Source organism: Hyperolius riggenbachi, chromosome 5 (genome assembly GCF_040937935.1).
Source record: "Hyperolius riggenbachi isolate aHypRig1 chromosome 5, aHypRig1.pri, whole genome shotgun sequence".
In the NCBI taxonomy this organism is placed as follows: Eukaryota; Metazoa; Chordata; class Amphibia; order Anura; family Hyperoliidae; genus Hyperolius; species Hyperolius riggenbachi.
This window is the reverse complement of record NC_090650.1, coordinates 94,588,800-94,604,953: the sequence shown is the minus strand read 5'-3', so window position 1 is coordinate 94,604,953 and position 16,154 is coordinate 94,588,800. Positions and strand designations below refer to the sequence as shown.

General features: G+C 44.7%; 1 protein-coding gene across 3 annotated transcripts in view; it reads left to right on the top strand.

Moving 5' to 3' along the window:
- IGF2BP3 (insulin like growth factor 2 mRNA binding protein 3) overlaps positions 1 to 16,154 on the top strand; it is a 194,502-nt gene that overhangs the window by 35,757 nt on the left and 142,591 nt on the right. Inside the window, exon 1 of one of the 3 annotated variants that reach the window (XM_068236010.1) lies at positions 2,858 to 2,910. The exons of the other annotated variants lie outside the window; for them this stretch is intronic. Coding sequence (XP_068092111.1) covers positions 2,864 to 2,910 — 47 coding nt within the window. The 5' untranslated portion in view covers positions 2,858 to 2,863. Of the gene's footprint in view, positions 1 to 2,857; positions 2,911 to 16,154 lie in introns of those variants that run through there. 3 annotated transcript variants of the gene reach the window in all.

Sequence of the window (16,154 nt, the reverse complement as noted above, 5' to 3'; positions counted from 1 at the left end):
GGGTCAAAACTATATTTTCTGTTGTTTTTGATCAACACTGCACAAAGATCCGTCGATCTGACTGGAAATAGCTTTGTTTGTACCTTGCATTGAGCTACGTGACAAAGACAGCAATGCAGGCGTGTGGCATAGGATCGACTTCCTCTTCTACAAACCACAATTCGGCAGGTTTTGCTTGGCCGTGTCCTTTCCCAGAAGGCACTGTGGCACATTGGCAACATTATGTGCCAAAGTATTAACCAAGTATTTAGCACTTTGATTTTTTTTTTTTTCAGCTTGTCAATGTTTGCTAGATCTGTAGTGCAGGCTGCAGGGTAGGTGAAAGACTGCTCTAAAATATATAGCTGAGAAATGAAGGGGTTAACACAGAATATGCGGTAGGTGTTACACAACCTTGAAGCGCCATTACAGGTGTTTGTGCGTGTAGTAATTATGAAGTGAGCAGATTGTCCGCTTGGCATGCAGCTCTAGCATAATGCTGAATCCTGCAATCTGTAGCATGGAGGAAGTGTGTTGGTAAAGGCTCTATAGTGCTAGCAGCATGTGACTGACACATGCTTCACCAAGATAGTCTATAGAGATTACTGCACGACATTTTTTTTTCTTTATGTTTAACAAATGAAAAGAACAGGAAATGCTTTTATCTTTTTTTGGACATGACTGAAGTGTAATCTGTTCTTAAACTGAAACACTGCTTCTGCTGAGAGGGATAGCAGTTCTCTGTCAGGGATGGAGATGGGTTTTTATTCCATGTTCATTGCATGTCTGCACTGCTGCTGTGTACATCCTAATGCAGGTTGTTTAAAGCAGACCTAAACTCAGAACTTCCACTCTGCTCTAAAAGATGAACAGCATAATAACCTTTTAAAAAAAGAACATTTCTTTATTACAGATGATTCAAATCCTGCAATAAAACTTTTTTTTTTCATGGAAGCAGACATAGGGTTAACATCCTGTGTTTGCAAATTAGCTGCTCTGCCATGGCAGCCAGCTGACACGGCTAGGAGATCAAATTACAGCTGTAATTAGTCACAGATGAGGGGGAAATAGACAGCCTAAACTCTCTACACTCTAGTTCAGGGGTCTGCAACCTTTAAGACATAAAGAGCCACTTGGACCTGTTTCCGAAAAGAGAAAAAAACTGGGAGCCGCAAAACCATTATAAAACAAATGTAACACTGCAAATATTGTTTCTTACCTTAAAGAGACTCTGTAACATCAAAAAGATCCCCTGGGGGCTACTCGACTCGGGTGGGGGAAACCTCGACATCCTAATGAGGCTTCCCACGCCGTCCTGTCCCTCGGGGGTCTCGCTGCAGCCCTCCGAACAGCCGGCGACAGACCCGACTGTCAATTTAATATTTACCTTTGCTGGCTCCAGCAGGGGCGCTGTGGCTGCTTTCGGCTCGGAACTAGACGGAAATACCCAATCTCCGTCGGGTCCGCTCTACTGCGCAGGCGCCGGAAACTTGCGCCTGCGCAGTAGAGCAGACCCGACGACGATCGGGTATTTCCGCCTACTTCGGAGCCGACAGCCACCAGAGCGCCTGCGCAGGAGCCGGGAAGGTAAATATTTACGCCGCCGCTGTACGGAGGGCTGCAGCGAGACCCCCGAGGGACGGAGGACGGCGTGGGAAACCTCATTAGGATCCTGAGGCTTCCCCCACCCGAGGTGAGTACCCCCCCAGGGGACATTTTGATGTTACAGTTCCTCTTTAATGCTATATACAGGATCAGATATGACCCCAATATGCACAAATCCTAAGCAGATATGACCCCAATATGCACAAATCCTAAGCAGATATGACCCCAATATGCACAAATTGGTAGCAGAGCTGACCCCAATATGCACAATCCTTCAGCTGATCTGACCCCAATATGCACAATCCTTCAGCAGAGCTGACCCCAATATGCACAATCCTTCAGCCGATCTGACCCCAATATGCACAATCCTTCAGCAGATCTGAAAAAAAAAAACCCATTTACTCACCTAGTTAGAAGACCTCCTGTCACGATCTCCTCCTGTCCCGACCTCCTTGTGGCGCGCAACTCCCACGATCCTCTTCCTTCCCGAAAGTCACGTCCTGCCTGCATTATACTGCAGGGCTACGGGAAAATGGCCGCCCGAAGCCCTGCACTGCACCGGTCCTGCGGCCTCTCTGATAGGCTGCCGGCCAGCAGCAGCACACGTCACACGCGCGCCGCAGCAACTGACGCACACTACCGGAGCCGCGGCCTAGGAGCCGCGGCAAAGGTGGAAAAGAGCTGCATGCGGCTCTGGAGCTGCGGGTTGCCGACCCCTGCTCTAGTTGCTTTTCCCTATATTTTCCCTCTGTTCTCTGCAAGCGTTCAGGTCCTCTTTAAATGTTGAAATTTCTGAATTAAATTGATCAGACTTGCTGTTATAAGAAACGTTTTTCAAACCGGGAAAAGCCTTTGAACCTCAGAACACAGGGCGTCCCACAGCCGATATGGGGTACAAGCTCTACATAAAGAGGGGAGTACATTTGTTACCGTAGCAATAGGACGAGGGTTTGGGAAATTCCTGACCACAGCTGTTGCCATGTCTGCAAAGAAGAAAACATGGAATTTCTTTAAACTGGAATTTTTGGAAGTTCCGTAAAATGCCCAATATTCTATCCATCGAATCTCAAGAAAGAAAAACCTGCAAGTGTCTGGATAGTAATCAATGCATGCTGATTATATTATGGCTGCCAAGCTTAGGTTGTGAGTGGGGGAGGCCATCTGGGCTTTGTTGGCCATGCCCCCTCCTGTAGCTGTGGGGCATTGTGTCCCAGGTCAGTGACTCAGTGCCCCACCTCTGTACTGGGTGAAGCTGGAAGAGCAGTGTGATGCCTGTCACATGTCTAATGGCCAAAGATTAACATCCAGGCATCTGCAGCATTATGTGTAAGTGCAGAATAATATTGTTGGGGTTTTTGTTGTGTTTACATCTGACTGGAATGTCTGCATCTCGCCTTACGAGCCTCTTGTATTGCAGTTACTGTAGTACTTCTGCTGCTTTCCCTGTAAAAGCTACCTGACTGCTTCAGAACGGACCATGAAACACCACTTCAGTGCAATATCAGCGAGAGAATTGCATAAAAACGCACTTGGTTACTCGCCACAAGTGCGCATTGTGAGCGCTCACATTCCCCACACAGACCTGCTCACAGTAATGTTATGAAGGAAGCACAGCTGGTTTGTTGCTTGCCTATTTGTACCTTTCAGTTTTTACATTGGAAAACTTAACTTGTATAGCCAGTCTCTGGGCACAGACCTGCATGGTTAGCTTGGCCAAATGTTGCTGTCATTATTTTATTTTTTGTAATTTAAATAAAAAATGTAGGAATATGATATGAAGCAGCTGAGTCACAGGAGGTAATGGCTGGCTTAGTGATTTTAGTAGAACTGTGATTGTTGCTTTGCACCATATCCTTCAGACTCTGCAGGAGAAGGCACCTTCCTTGAGAAGATTTCAGCCTGCAACCCATTCACATTGCATGTGCTGCATCTTGTTTGCAAATAATTTACATTATGACCTTTACAGCACCCAGCCTAATTTTAGCAAGCCCTCCCCGGTATGTATAATAATGAAATTGTAGCATTTCATTTAAATCACAGGTAACATTTAAAAAAAGAGAAGAAATTTGTTAAGCTAGTGATCAATCATCTAATCAAAGCGTTTTATATTTACACCATTATTAAAGGCCAGTAAACCTGTCACTGGAGCAAGCTGGTCCAATCAGGGCATGCATAGGAGCATGGTACCTACCTGCTGTAATCCAATACCACTTTCCACTCTGACCATTAAAGGATAACTGAAGGGAGAGGGATATGGAGGCTGCCATAGTTATTTCCTTATAAACCATTCTAGTTGCTTGGCAGTCCTGCTGATCTCTTTGGCTACAATTCTGGGACTAGAGTTACATTTAAAGGACAAATGCAGCGAGAGGGATCTGGAGGCTACCATATTTTTTCCTTTTAAGCAATACCAGTTGCCTGTCTGTCCTGCTGATCATCGGCCTCTTAATACTTGTAGCCATAGACCCTGAACAAGCATGCAGCAGATCAGGTGTTTCAGAAATTGTCAGATAGAAGATTAGCTGCATGCTTGTTTCTGGTGTGATTCAGACACTACTGCAGCCAAATAAATAAGCAGGGCCTCCAGGCAACTGCTATTCAACAGGAAATGAATATGGAATCCTCCATATACCTTTCACTTCAGTTTGTCCTTTAAAGTGTAACTGTCGGGCATAAAATAAAAAATCATTTCTTTATTTTTATCTGGTAAACAAGTAATACGGATGCTAACCAGGCAATCCAAAAGTTAAAATCTCCATTACTTTTCTTGTTGATAAATGATCATTCTCCAGCTTACCTGACTCTTATTTGGTACACAAAAAGGAAGTTGCAGGGCATGCTGGGTTGTCCTTTTTTGCTTTTCTATTTCCGCTCAGACTTGACTAATGCAGCCTGATTGGCTGAAGCCTCTTTCCCTCCTGTTTTCCCCTCCTACGCCTCTATTCCTCTCTGATTGCCCAATATTTCTCATGCTGAGACAATGCATTTTCTATAGTGAAGGGCGGGCAAATCAGGCCAAGGAGAGTAAGGCAGGACATGACATTAGGATTGGCTTCAAAATAGCCAGTTAAAATGGGGAAATGCTAAGTATTTTTTTTTTACTGTAGAAAAATCACTGAAATAAAAATGTGGACAGTACAATACATATGTTATGTACGTAGAGCAAGTATTTATCTACTTGTATATGTGGGTTTTTTTCTGAGATAGTATGGCTGACAGCTCCTCTTTAAAGGGATACTGTAGGGGGGTCGGAGGAAAATGAGCTGAACTTACCCGGGGCTTCTAATGGTCCCCCGCAGACATCCTGTGTTGGCGCAGCCACTCCCCAATGCTCCGGCCCCGCCTCCGGTTCACTTCTGGAATTTCTGACTTTAAAGTCAGAAAACCACTGCGCCTGCGTTGCCGTGTCCTCGCTCCCGCTGATGTCACCAGGAGTGTACTGCGCAGACACAGACCATACTGGGCCTGCGCTGTGCGCTCTTGATGACATCAGCGGGATCGAGGACACGGCAACGCATGCGCAGTGGTTTTCTGACTTTAAAGTCAGAAATTCCAGAAGTGAACCGGAGACGGGGCCGGAGCATCGGTGATCGGCTGCGCGGGCACAGGATGTCTGCGGGGGACCATTAGAAGCCCCGGGTAAGTTCAGCTCATTTTCCCCCGACCCCCCCCCCTACAGTATCCCTTTAAGTGCTCAAACCCACTAGAGCGATTTTCGGAGCGTTTAGGGAGTGATTCAAACCGCTAGCGATTTTTCTCTAAACGCTCAGCTAATAATGGATGGGCTGAACTCCACTGGAGCGATTGCGATTACTAAATTGCAAAACGCAGGACATGCATTTTTCGCGATTAGCGTTTCTGCAATGTAAAGTATATAAACGCTGGCATAATCGCTCACCAAAACCTGCACAGAGCAATTTTGCTAGCGTTTTGAAGTTACTGCACACTAACAAAATTAATTGGAAGGACCAATCAGAATTAAAAATGCTATTCGGTACACAATCGTTGGCAAATTGAATACACTTTTTAAAATCGCTACTGAAAACGCTCATGAAATCGCTTGCAAACCGCTCATACAAAACGCTAGCGATTTGCGATTAGCAGTAGCGTTTTGTAGTGGGTTCCAGGCCTAAAGCAGAGTTTCCCAACCCGGTCCTCAAGGCCCCACTAACAGTACATGTTTTGCAGAAAACCATTAACGCATACAGGTGGGGGTAATTCGTTTCTCAGAGCTGATAAACTACCTCTGTGGATTTCCACAAAATGTGTACTGTTAGTGGGCCTTGAGGACATGATTGGGGAACACTGCTTGAAAGTGAACATTTTGTGCCCTTACGAAGGAGTGTGCACGCCATAGGCAACTCCATATTTGCCTGCTGCTTACTCCCCACATAACCTATTGTTAGTGAGCGCGTTGTAGAGTGGGCGGAGCTTGGCTGAACAGTATTGCTGCCTTTGTCACATGTATGAATGGGCTGAAAACTCATACAAGCCAGGAGGTCTCTCTGCATTCTTACAGCCTGGGGCTGCTGAATGGTAGCTAAATACAGCACTGCTGCTATGAAGGAAGTGTCTTACATGTGGAAATGAATTGTTACAATGTGTTTAGCCATCTCTACATACTAGGTGGTGTGGTGGTTTCCTTTTGTTGCCTGAGAGGATTATCTCAGGTGAGAATCTAGCATCAGCTCCCATTTCCCACAAGCTCCTTTAGCAATCCACCATGCAAAATCACCAAATGGCCAACACTAATGGCCACTGTTGTACAATTGTCCTTGCAGGCTCCATAAACAGAACAGCCAGCTTGTATGTTAATACTATCACCCAAAAGGATCACTGTTGTTTTTACAGGGCAATGAAGTGTGTTCATAGACCTTTAGTGATGCACTATGGGACACCTCAGAGGCACACTTCAACCTGAATAATTGCAAATACATTCTGTTTTAAGAAGGCAAATTTATGTTTTGCATAGCATTTTAGTAAGAGGGCTTTTTGGTCCTTTTTAGCCCCTTACACACTCCTTGGGGTGTTCTGGTTCACCATGAGCTTGCTGGTAAATCTGTAACATAGACCTTAAAGGACTTCCGATGCGAGGGGGAAGAAACAGTCCCTCACCACAGTCCGCCTCGTAATGATCACGACCCCGCCGGCGGGCCGACTCAGCTGCGCGTGCATGTCCACATCATCTGGCGCGTTGTGCGCCTGTACACAACTACTGCGCAGGTGCAATACACACCAGATGTGAGCGCAGAAGAGCTGATCCGCCGGCGGGGGCGCAAGTAGGACCGCGATACAGCACTGAAATTGCTGGAAGAAGTCCCAGGTGAATAAAATCTGTTTGATCCCTCTCGCGTTGGAAGTCCTTTAAGACAGAGTTCCCCAATCCTGTCCCCAAGGCCCACCAACAGTGCATGTTTTGCAGAAAACCACAAGCTTGCACAGGTGAGGTAATTAGTGTCTCAGCAGGGCTGATTACTTCTGTGGATTTCGACAAAAGACGCACTGTTGGTGGGCCCTGAGGACAGGGTTGGGGAACACTGCAAGTTTAAGATCATCCAGTTGTGACGGTTTTCCCCTTCCAGGGTGGCCCTGTGTGGCTCCTTCCATGATTACCCACTTCCCTCTGTTCACTAATGCATGACTGGGACTGACTGACTTATAAGTTGAGTGATTGTAGGTAAAGCGGAGGCAACCATGGGGGTGGGCAGGAAGTCACTAAATCGTGTGCTGTGCGGTCATTCCTTCTCCCCTCAACGCCCTATATACGAAGTTGAAAGTACGTATGGGTCCTGTGAGTGGTGGCTTAGTAGGTCCTTACACTAAAGCAGTTGCTGTCCGTTATAACTGCAAGGACAACTTGTGTGCAGCTGAGGTGAAGGTAATGTCCGCGTCTCCCTATGCCCTCTTTCACACTAAGCTGAAAACTGGAGCCTTTGTCACAATGCACTGCTATGTAAAGGTAACATTCATCAGTTTATCAGCAGTTGGTGTGGGCATTGGCTTGGTGCTCCACTTGTGGTGTGTGTGCAGCTACATTATGCAAGGACGCAGCTGTGGGCGGTGGCTTGGTGCTCCACTTGTGGTGTGTGTGCAGCTACATAATTATGCAAGGACGCAGCTGTGGGCGGTGGCTTGGTGCTCCACTTGTGGGGTGTGTGTGTGCGCAGCTACATAATTATGCAAGGATGCAGCTGCGGGCGGTGGCTTGGTGCTCCACTTGTGGTGTGTGTGTGCAGCTACATAATTGTGCAAGGACGCAGCTGTGGGCGGTGGATTGGTGCTCTGGTTGTAATGTGCATGCACAGCTACTTAATTATGCATGAACAGACCTGTGGGCTGGGCTGTGGCTTAGAGCGGCGGCTTAAGGGCTGGTTCAGACGGGCGTTTTTGTGGCGTTTAACGCAGCGTTTCAGACGCAGCGTTTTTTGGGATCTACTGCCATCCCATGCAAGTGAATGGGAGCGTTTAGAGCTGGCTTTTGCAGGCTTTCATGAAAGCCTGGCAGTAGATCCCAGCGTTGCGTCTAGTCTCAAAAGCAACATGCTGCTTTCAGAGGCAGTAAACGCGAGGAAACAATAGCAGAGACCAGAACTGCTAGCCTTGAACGCTTTTCAAAAGCTTTCAAAAGCTAGCTTTTAAACGCTGGCGTTTGAACGCAATGCCAAGCAAAAGCTCAGCAGACGCCCGTGTGAACCAGCCCTAATGTGGGTGGCAGCTTGGTGCAGCATGTGGTTCTTTGAGAATCTGGGGTTTCCTGGTAGGAAAAGAATAAATCACTCAGCTGTATATCCAAAGGGTATGTATGAAATAATAGACAGAGCTCTCACCCTAGGGATCTTGTCCCTGATCTTTATGGATGCCGTTAATGACCATGTGTACATAGCTTGAAGCAGACCTGAACTCAGATCTTCCTCACTGCTCTAAAATATAAGGAACAGCATAGACTATACCATTCCTGCCCCAGCCCCTTCCCCCAGTAGAGGTCTGTCTCAGGGCTCGTTCCCACTGTTGCGACGCGATTTCGGCCGCATTCCGACGCTTGTAAAAACGCATGCGGATGCGTTTCCGCATGCGTTTTTACCCGCGATTTCGCATGCGATTTCGCATGGCAGGGTGCCATGCGAAATTAACCATGACACTGCCAGGGCTAGATAAAATTGAAAAAGGTGCGAAATCGCGGGTAAAAATGCATGTAACAAACGCATGTGTTTTTACTATTAAATACATTAGCGGCGATTCGCACGGATTCCCGACGCAGGGAAATCGTTGGCTCTTTTGTGCGTTTTTTTACCGCTGAAAAAAATGCACCTCAACAACGCTACAGTGGACACAGGCCCATCCACTTGCATTACATGTGCGGACCTGCATGCGTTGGACGCATGCAGATTCGCGATAGTGGGAGCGAGCCCTAAGGGGATCTGTGTTCCTCAATGCCTATTTTTTCCTGTGGTAACTTCCAAGGCAGCTCCTGCAGGGAGGGCCGAACAGCAGGTCTGTACAACTATTTTGAAACCATCTTTTAAGTGTGTACATAGCATAGCTTCCTGTGAGATTATGGCTTTTCTTCACTGCCATTCACAATAATGCAGTATAGATGATCGCTCTGGCTGTAAATGCTTGATTACTCTTATGTTTTAGCTATACAAGATTAGTTTACTGTAAATAATATCAGTATTATAAAACCTTTTCCCCCTTTGTGTAATTTGTAATGGCCCATACTCACGAGGGACTTTTGTCGCCTCAACACGCGGCGCGCGCGTGTTGCGGCGACAGGTCGCCCGTGAGTATGGGCCGTCGCACGCGCGCGCACCCCGAACTGTCGCCCGCCGCTCTTGTCGCCATGCGATTGAAAGTTTCAATCGCATGGCAACAGTCGCCGCCGCACCTCCGCCGCAACTGTCGCTAGTCCGCGTGAGTACGCGGACTAGCGACAGCAACCTCCATAGAGGTGAATGAAGCTTCCGGCGGGGGGAGGAGGAACGTCGGCGACAGCTTCCGTCTCGCCGCTGGTCCCTCTTCCGCGTGTGTACGCGGAGGGACCTGGCGAGGAGCTGTCGCCGGCCTGTCGCTAGCACGCTCACGTGTGCTGGCGACAGGCAACATTTGCTGCCCGTGAGTATGGGCCATAACTGTAGCTCTTCCAGGGAGCAGCCTGTTTCCTCATGACATCCAGGCTCTGCCTTCTTTTATTAAAGTTCAGAAAAGGACTTGCGCTGTGATTAAAAATACTCTATTGACGTGTTTACACTGTACAGAGGGGTGTTGCTTCTCAGCGCTAGGAGGTTGAGGAAAACTATAGCTGTGCTGTCTGTTCCATGATACCCTGGCGTTGCTAATGCCATGAATGAGAGGCTGGCACGTTCATGTGGCTTTGCCCAGCCACACATGTACAGATTGTAATACCATCTTAAAGTGGTCTGAAACTCCGACATAACATTCAATAAAAATGTGTTTTCCTACTTTTTATTACTCCTACAGTTATCATATTTACTTTTGTGCATAAGGAATATTGTCTGTTTACAAATTTGCAAGTTTCCAAAGTGTAGTTTTTCGTGCCTTAAAAGCTGGCATTGTATTTTATTCCAAACTGATTTTTTATTATATATTAACATCTTCTAATGAGCTATTCTGAACTCTGTGTGTGTGTCTGAAGCACAGAGAGCTTCACAGAGATCTCCTTTTCACCTGTTAGGGCTCGTTTCCACTAGTGCGGTGCGAATCCCTGGGATTCCACCGCTGGCGAAATCGCATGCGGATGCGATTCCGCGTGCGGTTTTTGCCGCGATTTCGCATAGGCAGGGTCTATGTGAATTTAACCATGTCACTGCCTGACTCAATTTGTATTACTTTTCAAAACGCACGTGCGTTTTCCCTATTAAATACATGGGCTGCGATTCGCCTGCATTCCTCACGCAGGCGAATTCTGCAGGCCCTACCGTGCAGAAAAATCCTGCACAGAAAAACGCACGAAAACAATGACAAGTGGAAACAGTCCCATCCACTTTCATTGCCTTTGCGAATTCGCATGCAGGCCGCGCATGCGAATTCGCCCTAGTGGAAACGGGCCCTTACACTGTTTACATACATTGTAACAACATTGGAATGTAAACAAAGATACTGTTCTCTCCAGTTTGGGCGGCAGATTTGAAGCTGAATAGCAGGACAAAGTGCTTGGTTTAACCATTTCAGTGATGTTCTGCTTAAAAAAAAATAAAAAATTCTGGGATAGTAGCTTTCAAGATGTGAGGAATCTTTTGGAGCAAAGTAGAAATGCTGACTTTCAGACCACTTTAAAAGAATAATTGACAAAATGTTCACAAAACATTTTACATGTTTGTTTTTTTTGTTTTGTTTTTAGAGGTTGTTATTTTATTGGTGCTAAATAAGGTGGTGGTGAATTTATTTGTTTTTGTTTCTGAAGTGCAGTTTTTTTTTTTTAGTTTGTTTTTGTTTTGTTTTTTACATGCGCTTGTTGTGTATGATGTATGTTGTGTGCTTCTTGTCTGTGCATGTTTTCTGTGGTTAGTGAATTGGTTTGACTAATTAACTATAGGTTATGTTTTTACTATACATGCCCTTCTTTCCCATGCTATGACAAGTCAAGTTGCCATTTCAAATGTAGCACATACCGAAACCTTTTACAAATCTGCAGCATAGTACAAGCGAGAGATGTGCATTGCACTGCTAAATTAACTGCTTGTTAGTTGCTTGCAAATGCAGCTTAATTGCAAAATAGTGACTGGATCCTTGGTGACTTTGGTGACTGGATCATTTTGGGATTTAGTGCAGCAGCAAGCTGCTATAGGTTAGAGCCTTGCTTCTCTTTTATAGAGCATGTGCTCTAATGTAGGTCACCTTGAATACTGCTCAAAACAGAACTAAAGTCAGTAAAAAGGCAAGCCAGCCTATTGCAGTGTTACAGTATTTAAGGAGAACTCCAACTACAGCCGTATGATTGTGTGAATGGAAGGTAGTCTGATCTGTAAGAAAATAAGTTATTGAAGTGGAAGTCCTTGTTGGATTCACATTTGTAAAATTGTGTTCTTATTGCTTGATGCAATCCGCTGCATTTCTGCTTCAGGGCTTCTGGTTTATCCAGCCAGTTGCTCAGATGCAGATGCCTGCTGGAGTCTATAGTTGGACTGGCAGGAAGTCTTGAAACAGAAGCGTAATAGGCGTGTGCTCAGTAGCTGCTTGGAAGACCAGGGTGCTGTTAGTAGAAGAAAATGGATCTAGTGAGTACAACTGCTAGCATCTCTGCACTCTACTCCAGTAGTGCCATAGGAAAGCAGTTGTTGGAGTTATTCTTTATTAATATTGAAAACCGCAGTCCAGCATATTTTCAGTTACACATTCGTGTAGTAGGCTGTAGGGCTTGTGTTCCTCAGTGTGTAAACTCCTTGATCAGCTGATATCAAATCGCTCTTAAAGCAGACCTGAACTCAGAACGTCCTCTCTGCTTTAAAAGATACACAACAGAATAATGGCCTTCAAACAAAAAGCATTTCTTTGTTACAGCTGATACAAATCCTAAAATCTGCACGGTCTCTACTTTCTGATTCATGGAAGCAGACATATTGTTAACCTCCTGTGCTTTCAAATGGCGTTATGTGCCATCTCTGCCATAGGCAGTCATGTGACACAGGGAGGAGATCAGATTTCAACTAGTGATTAGATAAATGAGGGGGAATTAAACAGGCTAAACTCTCTAAATACATACAGGGTGCATTTATCCAGGGCTGTGGAGTCGGTACAAAAATCTTCCAACTCCGACTCCTCAGTTTCTGAAACCACGACTCCGACTCCGGGTACCCAAAATTGTTCAGACTCCGACTCCTTAGTCTAATACTTAACAGGGCTGTGGATTTTGTACAAAAATCATGCGACTCCGACTCCTCAGTTTCTGAAACCACGACTCCAACTCCGACTCCGGGTGCCCAAAATTACTCCGACTCCACAGCCCTGCATTTATCTATGTATTTCTTCAGTCCTGTGCAAGAGTTCCCGTCCATTTTAAAGTGGACCTGTACTCTTGCACACCACAAAACGACAGCTCTTTATTTCACTTAGTTGCTAAAGAAATTCACTTCTGTCTCGTTTCTTTTAAGCCAGATCAAACTGTCTTATCAGCAGCTGTGAATAGACTGCAAGGCAGCTCTCAAAGTATACTAAAACTTAACCATTTAGGTGTCTGCTGCAAAAATGAAACCAAGTTAAACGACAGCTGTTTGGGGGGGGGGTTCTATAAAAGCTATCATGCTGTGGCTTCTCTTTTAGAGCAGAATGGAAGTTCTGAGATTAGTTCCAGCTGATCAGGAAATAAGACACTGGCCACTTCCTGCACCACAGACTGGTCTGTGCTACCAGCTGCAATGTTCTCTTGAGATTCAGACTGTGCAGTCCTAGCAGTCAGACTGTATTATCCTGCTGCTCAAATTAGCAGCAGCACCACCTACAGGACAAACTCTCATCTTGGTTACTTCTGGCCATGTAATAAAAATTTAAAGACTAGCATTTTCGGTGGAGATGCCTCATCCCACACTATGGTAACTTTTGGATGTTCTGATAACTAAACTACTAGATTGTAGTTTTAGATCTGTACCTGGAGACTTGCTGTTGGTTTGCTCAGAATCCAGGTAAATAACCTGAAATTTCCTATGTTGTAGAAATTTGTAGAGCGGAACTGAAGGGATCATGTATTGCTCAACAAAACAGTTTGTTATAGTCTTGAATTTTAAAATCCTAATGCAGTGCTTGGTTTTGGTATCGGAGGGGGTCCCTCTGTGCTGGTGTTTCAAAACATGAGACTTGAGCCTCAGACACAAGCTAGAGGGTCCTCAGTTTGAACAGTCTTTCAATAAGCTAGTGTGTGTACAGCTGTTTTTTTTTCTCTCCTTTGTGTGACGTACACAATTTTTTTAAAATGTTTAATTTGCAATCGATCCATGTGTTTAACTTTTATGCATTTCTGTGTCATAATGTATTTCTATTCATTTTTTTTTTTTTTTTTTTTTTGGTTGAGGATTTTGAGTAAAAAAAACAAAAACAAAAAAAAGTTTAACTATTATAAAGAAATGAACACCCTTGGTTCCATCAGAGAGTTAGGCCCGGTTCACATTAGCGGTTGTTTGCCAAACGGACCGGATGACCTGACCGGATCCGGATCGGAACCGTACGGTTCTGATCTGGATCCGATCCGGATCCGGTCAGGTTGCATCAGGTGGTAATCAGGATGCGATCCGGATCCGTTTGGCAAAGTTAACGTTAAAAAAAAAAAAAAAATGTTGGGGTCTGGGAGGTCAGCAGAAGGGGGACCTGTGGAATCAGGCCCTCTGCTGTTTAGCACTCACCTCCACCTCCGACATGCTGCCAACACCTCCAGCTCGTGCTGCTCCACTCCAAAATGCTTGCCCATGTGTCCCCAGCCAATATCGCCGCAAAAATCCGCATAGGAAGTGGGGTAGAACATCCGGATTTCTCAGCCAGTGTGTTGTGCGGCCTCCGGTTCCCATTTGTTTGTATTGGCCGGATGGTGCAGTCCGGCTCCGCCCCGGATACGGCTGCCGGAGGGGCCGGATGAAAAAATAGCGCATGTTGGAACGGAGGCCGGAGTCCGGATCCGGTCCGGCTCCGGTTCTGCAGAACGGACCCATGTGAACGGACGCATAGGCTTTAATTGCTATGCCGTGCGTCCGTTCCGTCCGTTCTGCAGGCGGTGCGGCTCCGGCACGGCGATTCCGGAGGGCCACCGCAAGTGTGAACCGGGCCTTACTCCTAAGGTGTGAGTACCACTGTTTGTGATTCTGAGGATGGGGATGTAGCTTGATTATCTTGTGAGCTGCCTTCCCTAGATGGACCCCAGAGGGGGGGGGGGGTGTTCTGAGACAAGAGCAGCTGCTCATAGTGCAGGACATTTATGGGCAGGAGGGGAAGGGGCAACATCTGATTTCAGACATGACATTTGTACATTGTAAGACCTTTCTTTTGGATTAGATATTCGATGTCTAGTTCTGCAGCACAGAGGGAGTAGTGGCAGTGCTGCAATTTCTGACATCAAATGCCGTCCAATGTGGCAAATCAGTTGATACCTCTCTGATTTGGATCTAATTTTTAGTATACAAGCACATTGCATTTTCAATAAGTTTTTTAGATTTTTGGTAACCATTATTGATCGTTCTAGTTTTGACATGTTGTGCAATAAATTCTTGGCAGATTCTATCAAAGTGATCAAATCTGTAGGAAAGCGCTAGACAGGGACTCCCTCCCCATGGAGTCAGAGCTTAACGTGGCCGCAGGTAGTTCAAACCAAATGTTTCATTTTAGCTGTGGATGCTGCGCTGAATTGTCAGGTTTGTATTTGTCTTTATGTTGAGAACTTGGATTCCCTTTTGGAAATTGTTTACACGGTGAGCTGCGGTGATATGAAAATATATATATATATATATATATATATATATATATATATATATATATCTCTACATATATATATATATATATATATATATATATATATATATATATATATATATATCTCTACATATATATATATATATATATATATATATATATATCTCTACATATATATATATATATATATATATATATATATATATATATATATATATATATATATATATATATATATATCTCTACATATATATATATATATATATATATATATATATATATATATATATATATATATATATATATATATATATATATATATATATATATATATATATATATATATATATATATATATATATATATATATATATATATATATATATATATATATATATATATATATATATATATATATATATATATATCTACACACACACACACACACACACACACACACACACACACACACACACACACACACACACACACACACACACACACATATATTAATTATGGGTTGCACGATTTTGAGTAAAAATTGAAATTGCGATTTTTCTGTCAAATTGTGATTTCGTTTTTTTTTTTTCGCGATTTTTTCCAAAACAAGTCCTAGTGTACAGTGTTGTGCGCAGCGGGTTTTGGGGGGGGGGACTGGGGTGCAGCGGCATAGCTAGCCTAGTAGCCCCAATATAGGGAGTTTAGTTGCCCCAGTGTGGCTAGTATAGTGCTCCAGTATAGCTAGCATAGTGCCCCAGTATAGCTAGTATAGTGTCTCAGTATAGATAGTATAGTGCCCAGTATGGGTAGGTAATGCCCCAGTATAGCTAGTATAGTGTCCAGTATGGGTAGGTAGTGCCCCAGTATAGTTAGTATAGTGCCCCAGTATAGTGCCCAGTATGGGTAGGTAATGCCCCAGTATAGTTAGTATAGTGCTCCAGTATAGCTAGTATAGTGCCCAGTATAGTTAGTATAGTGCCCCAGTATAGCTAGTATAGTGCCCACTATGGGTAGGTAGTGCCCCAGTATAGTTAGTATAGTGCCCCAGTATAGTTAGTATAGTGCCCCAGTATAGCTAGTATAGTGCCCCAGTATAGCTAGTATAGTGCCCACTATGGGTAGGTAGTGCCCCAGTATAGCTAGTATAGTGCCCAGTATGGGTA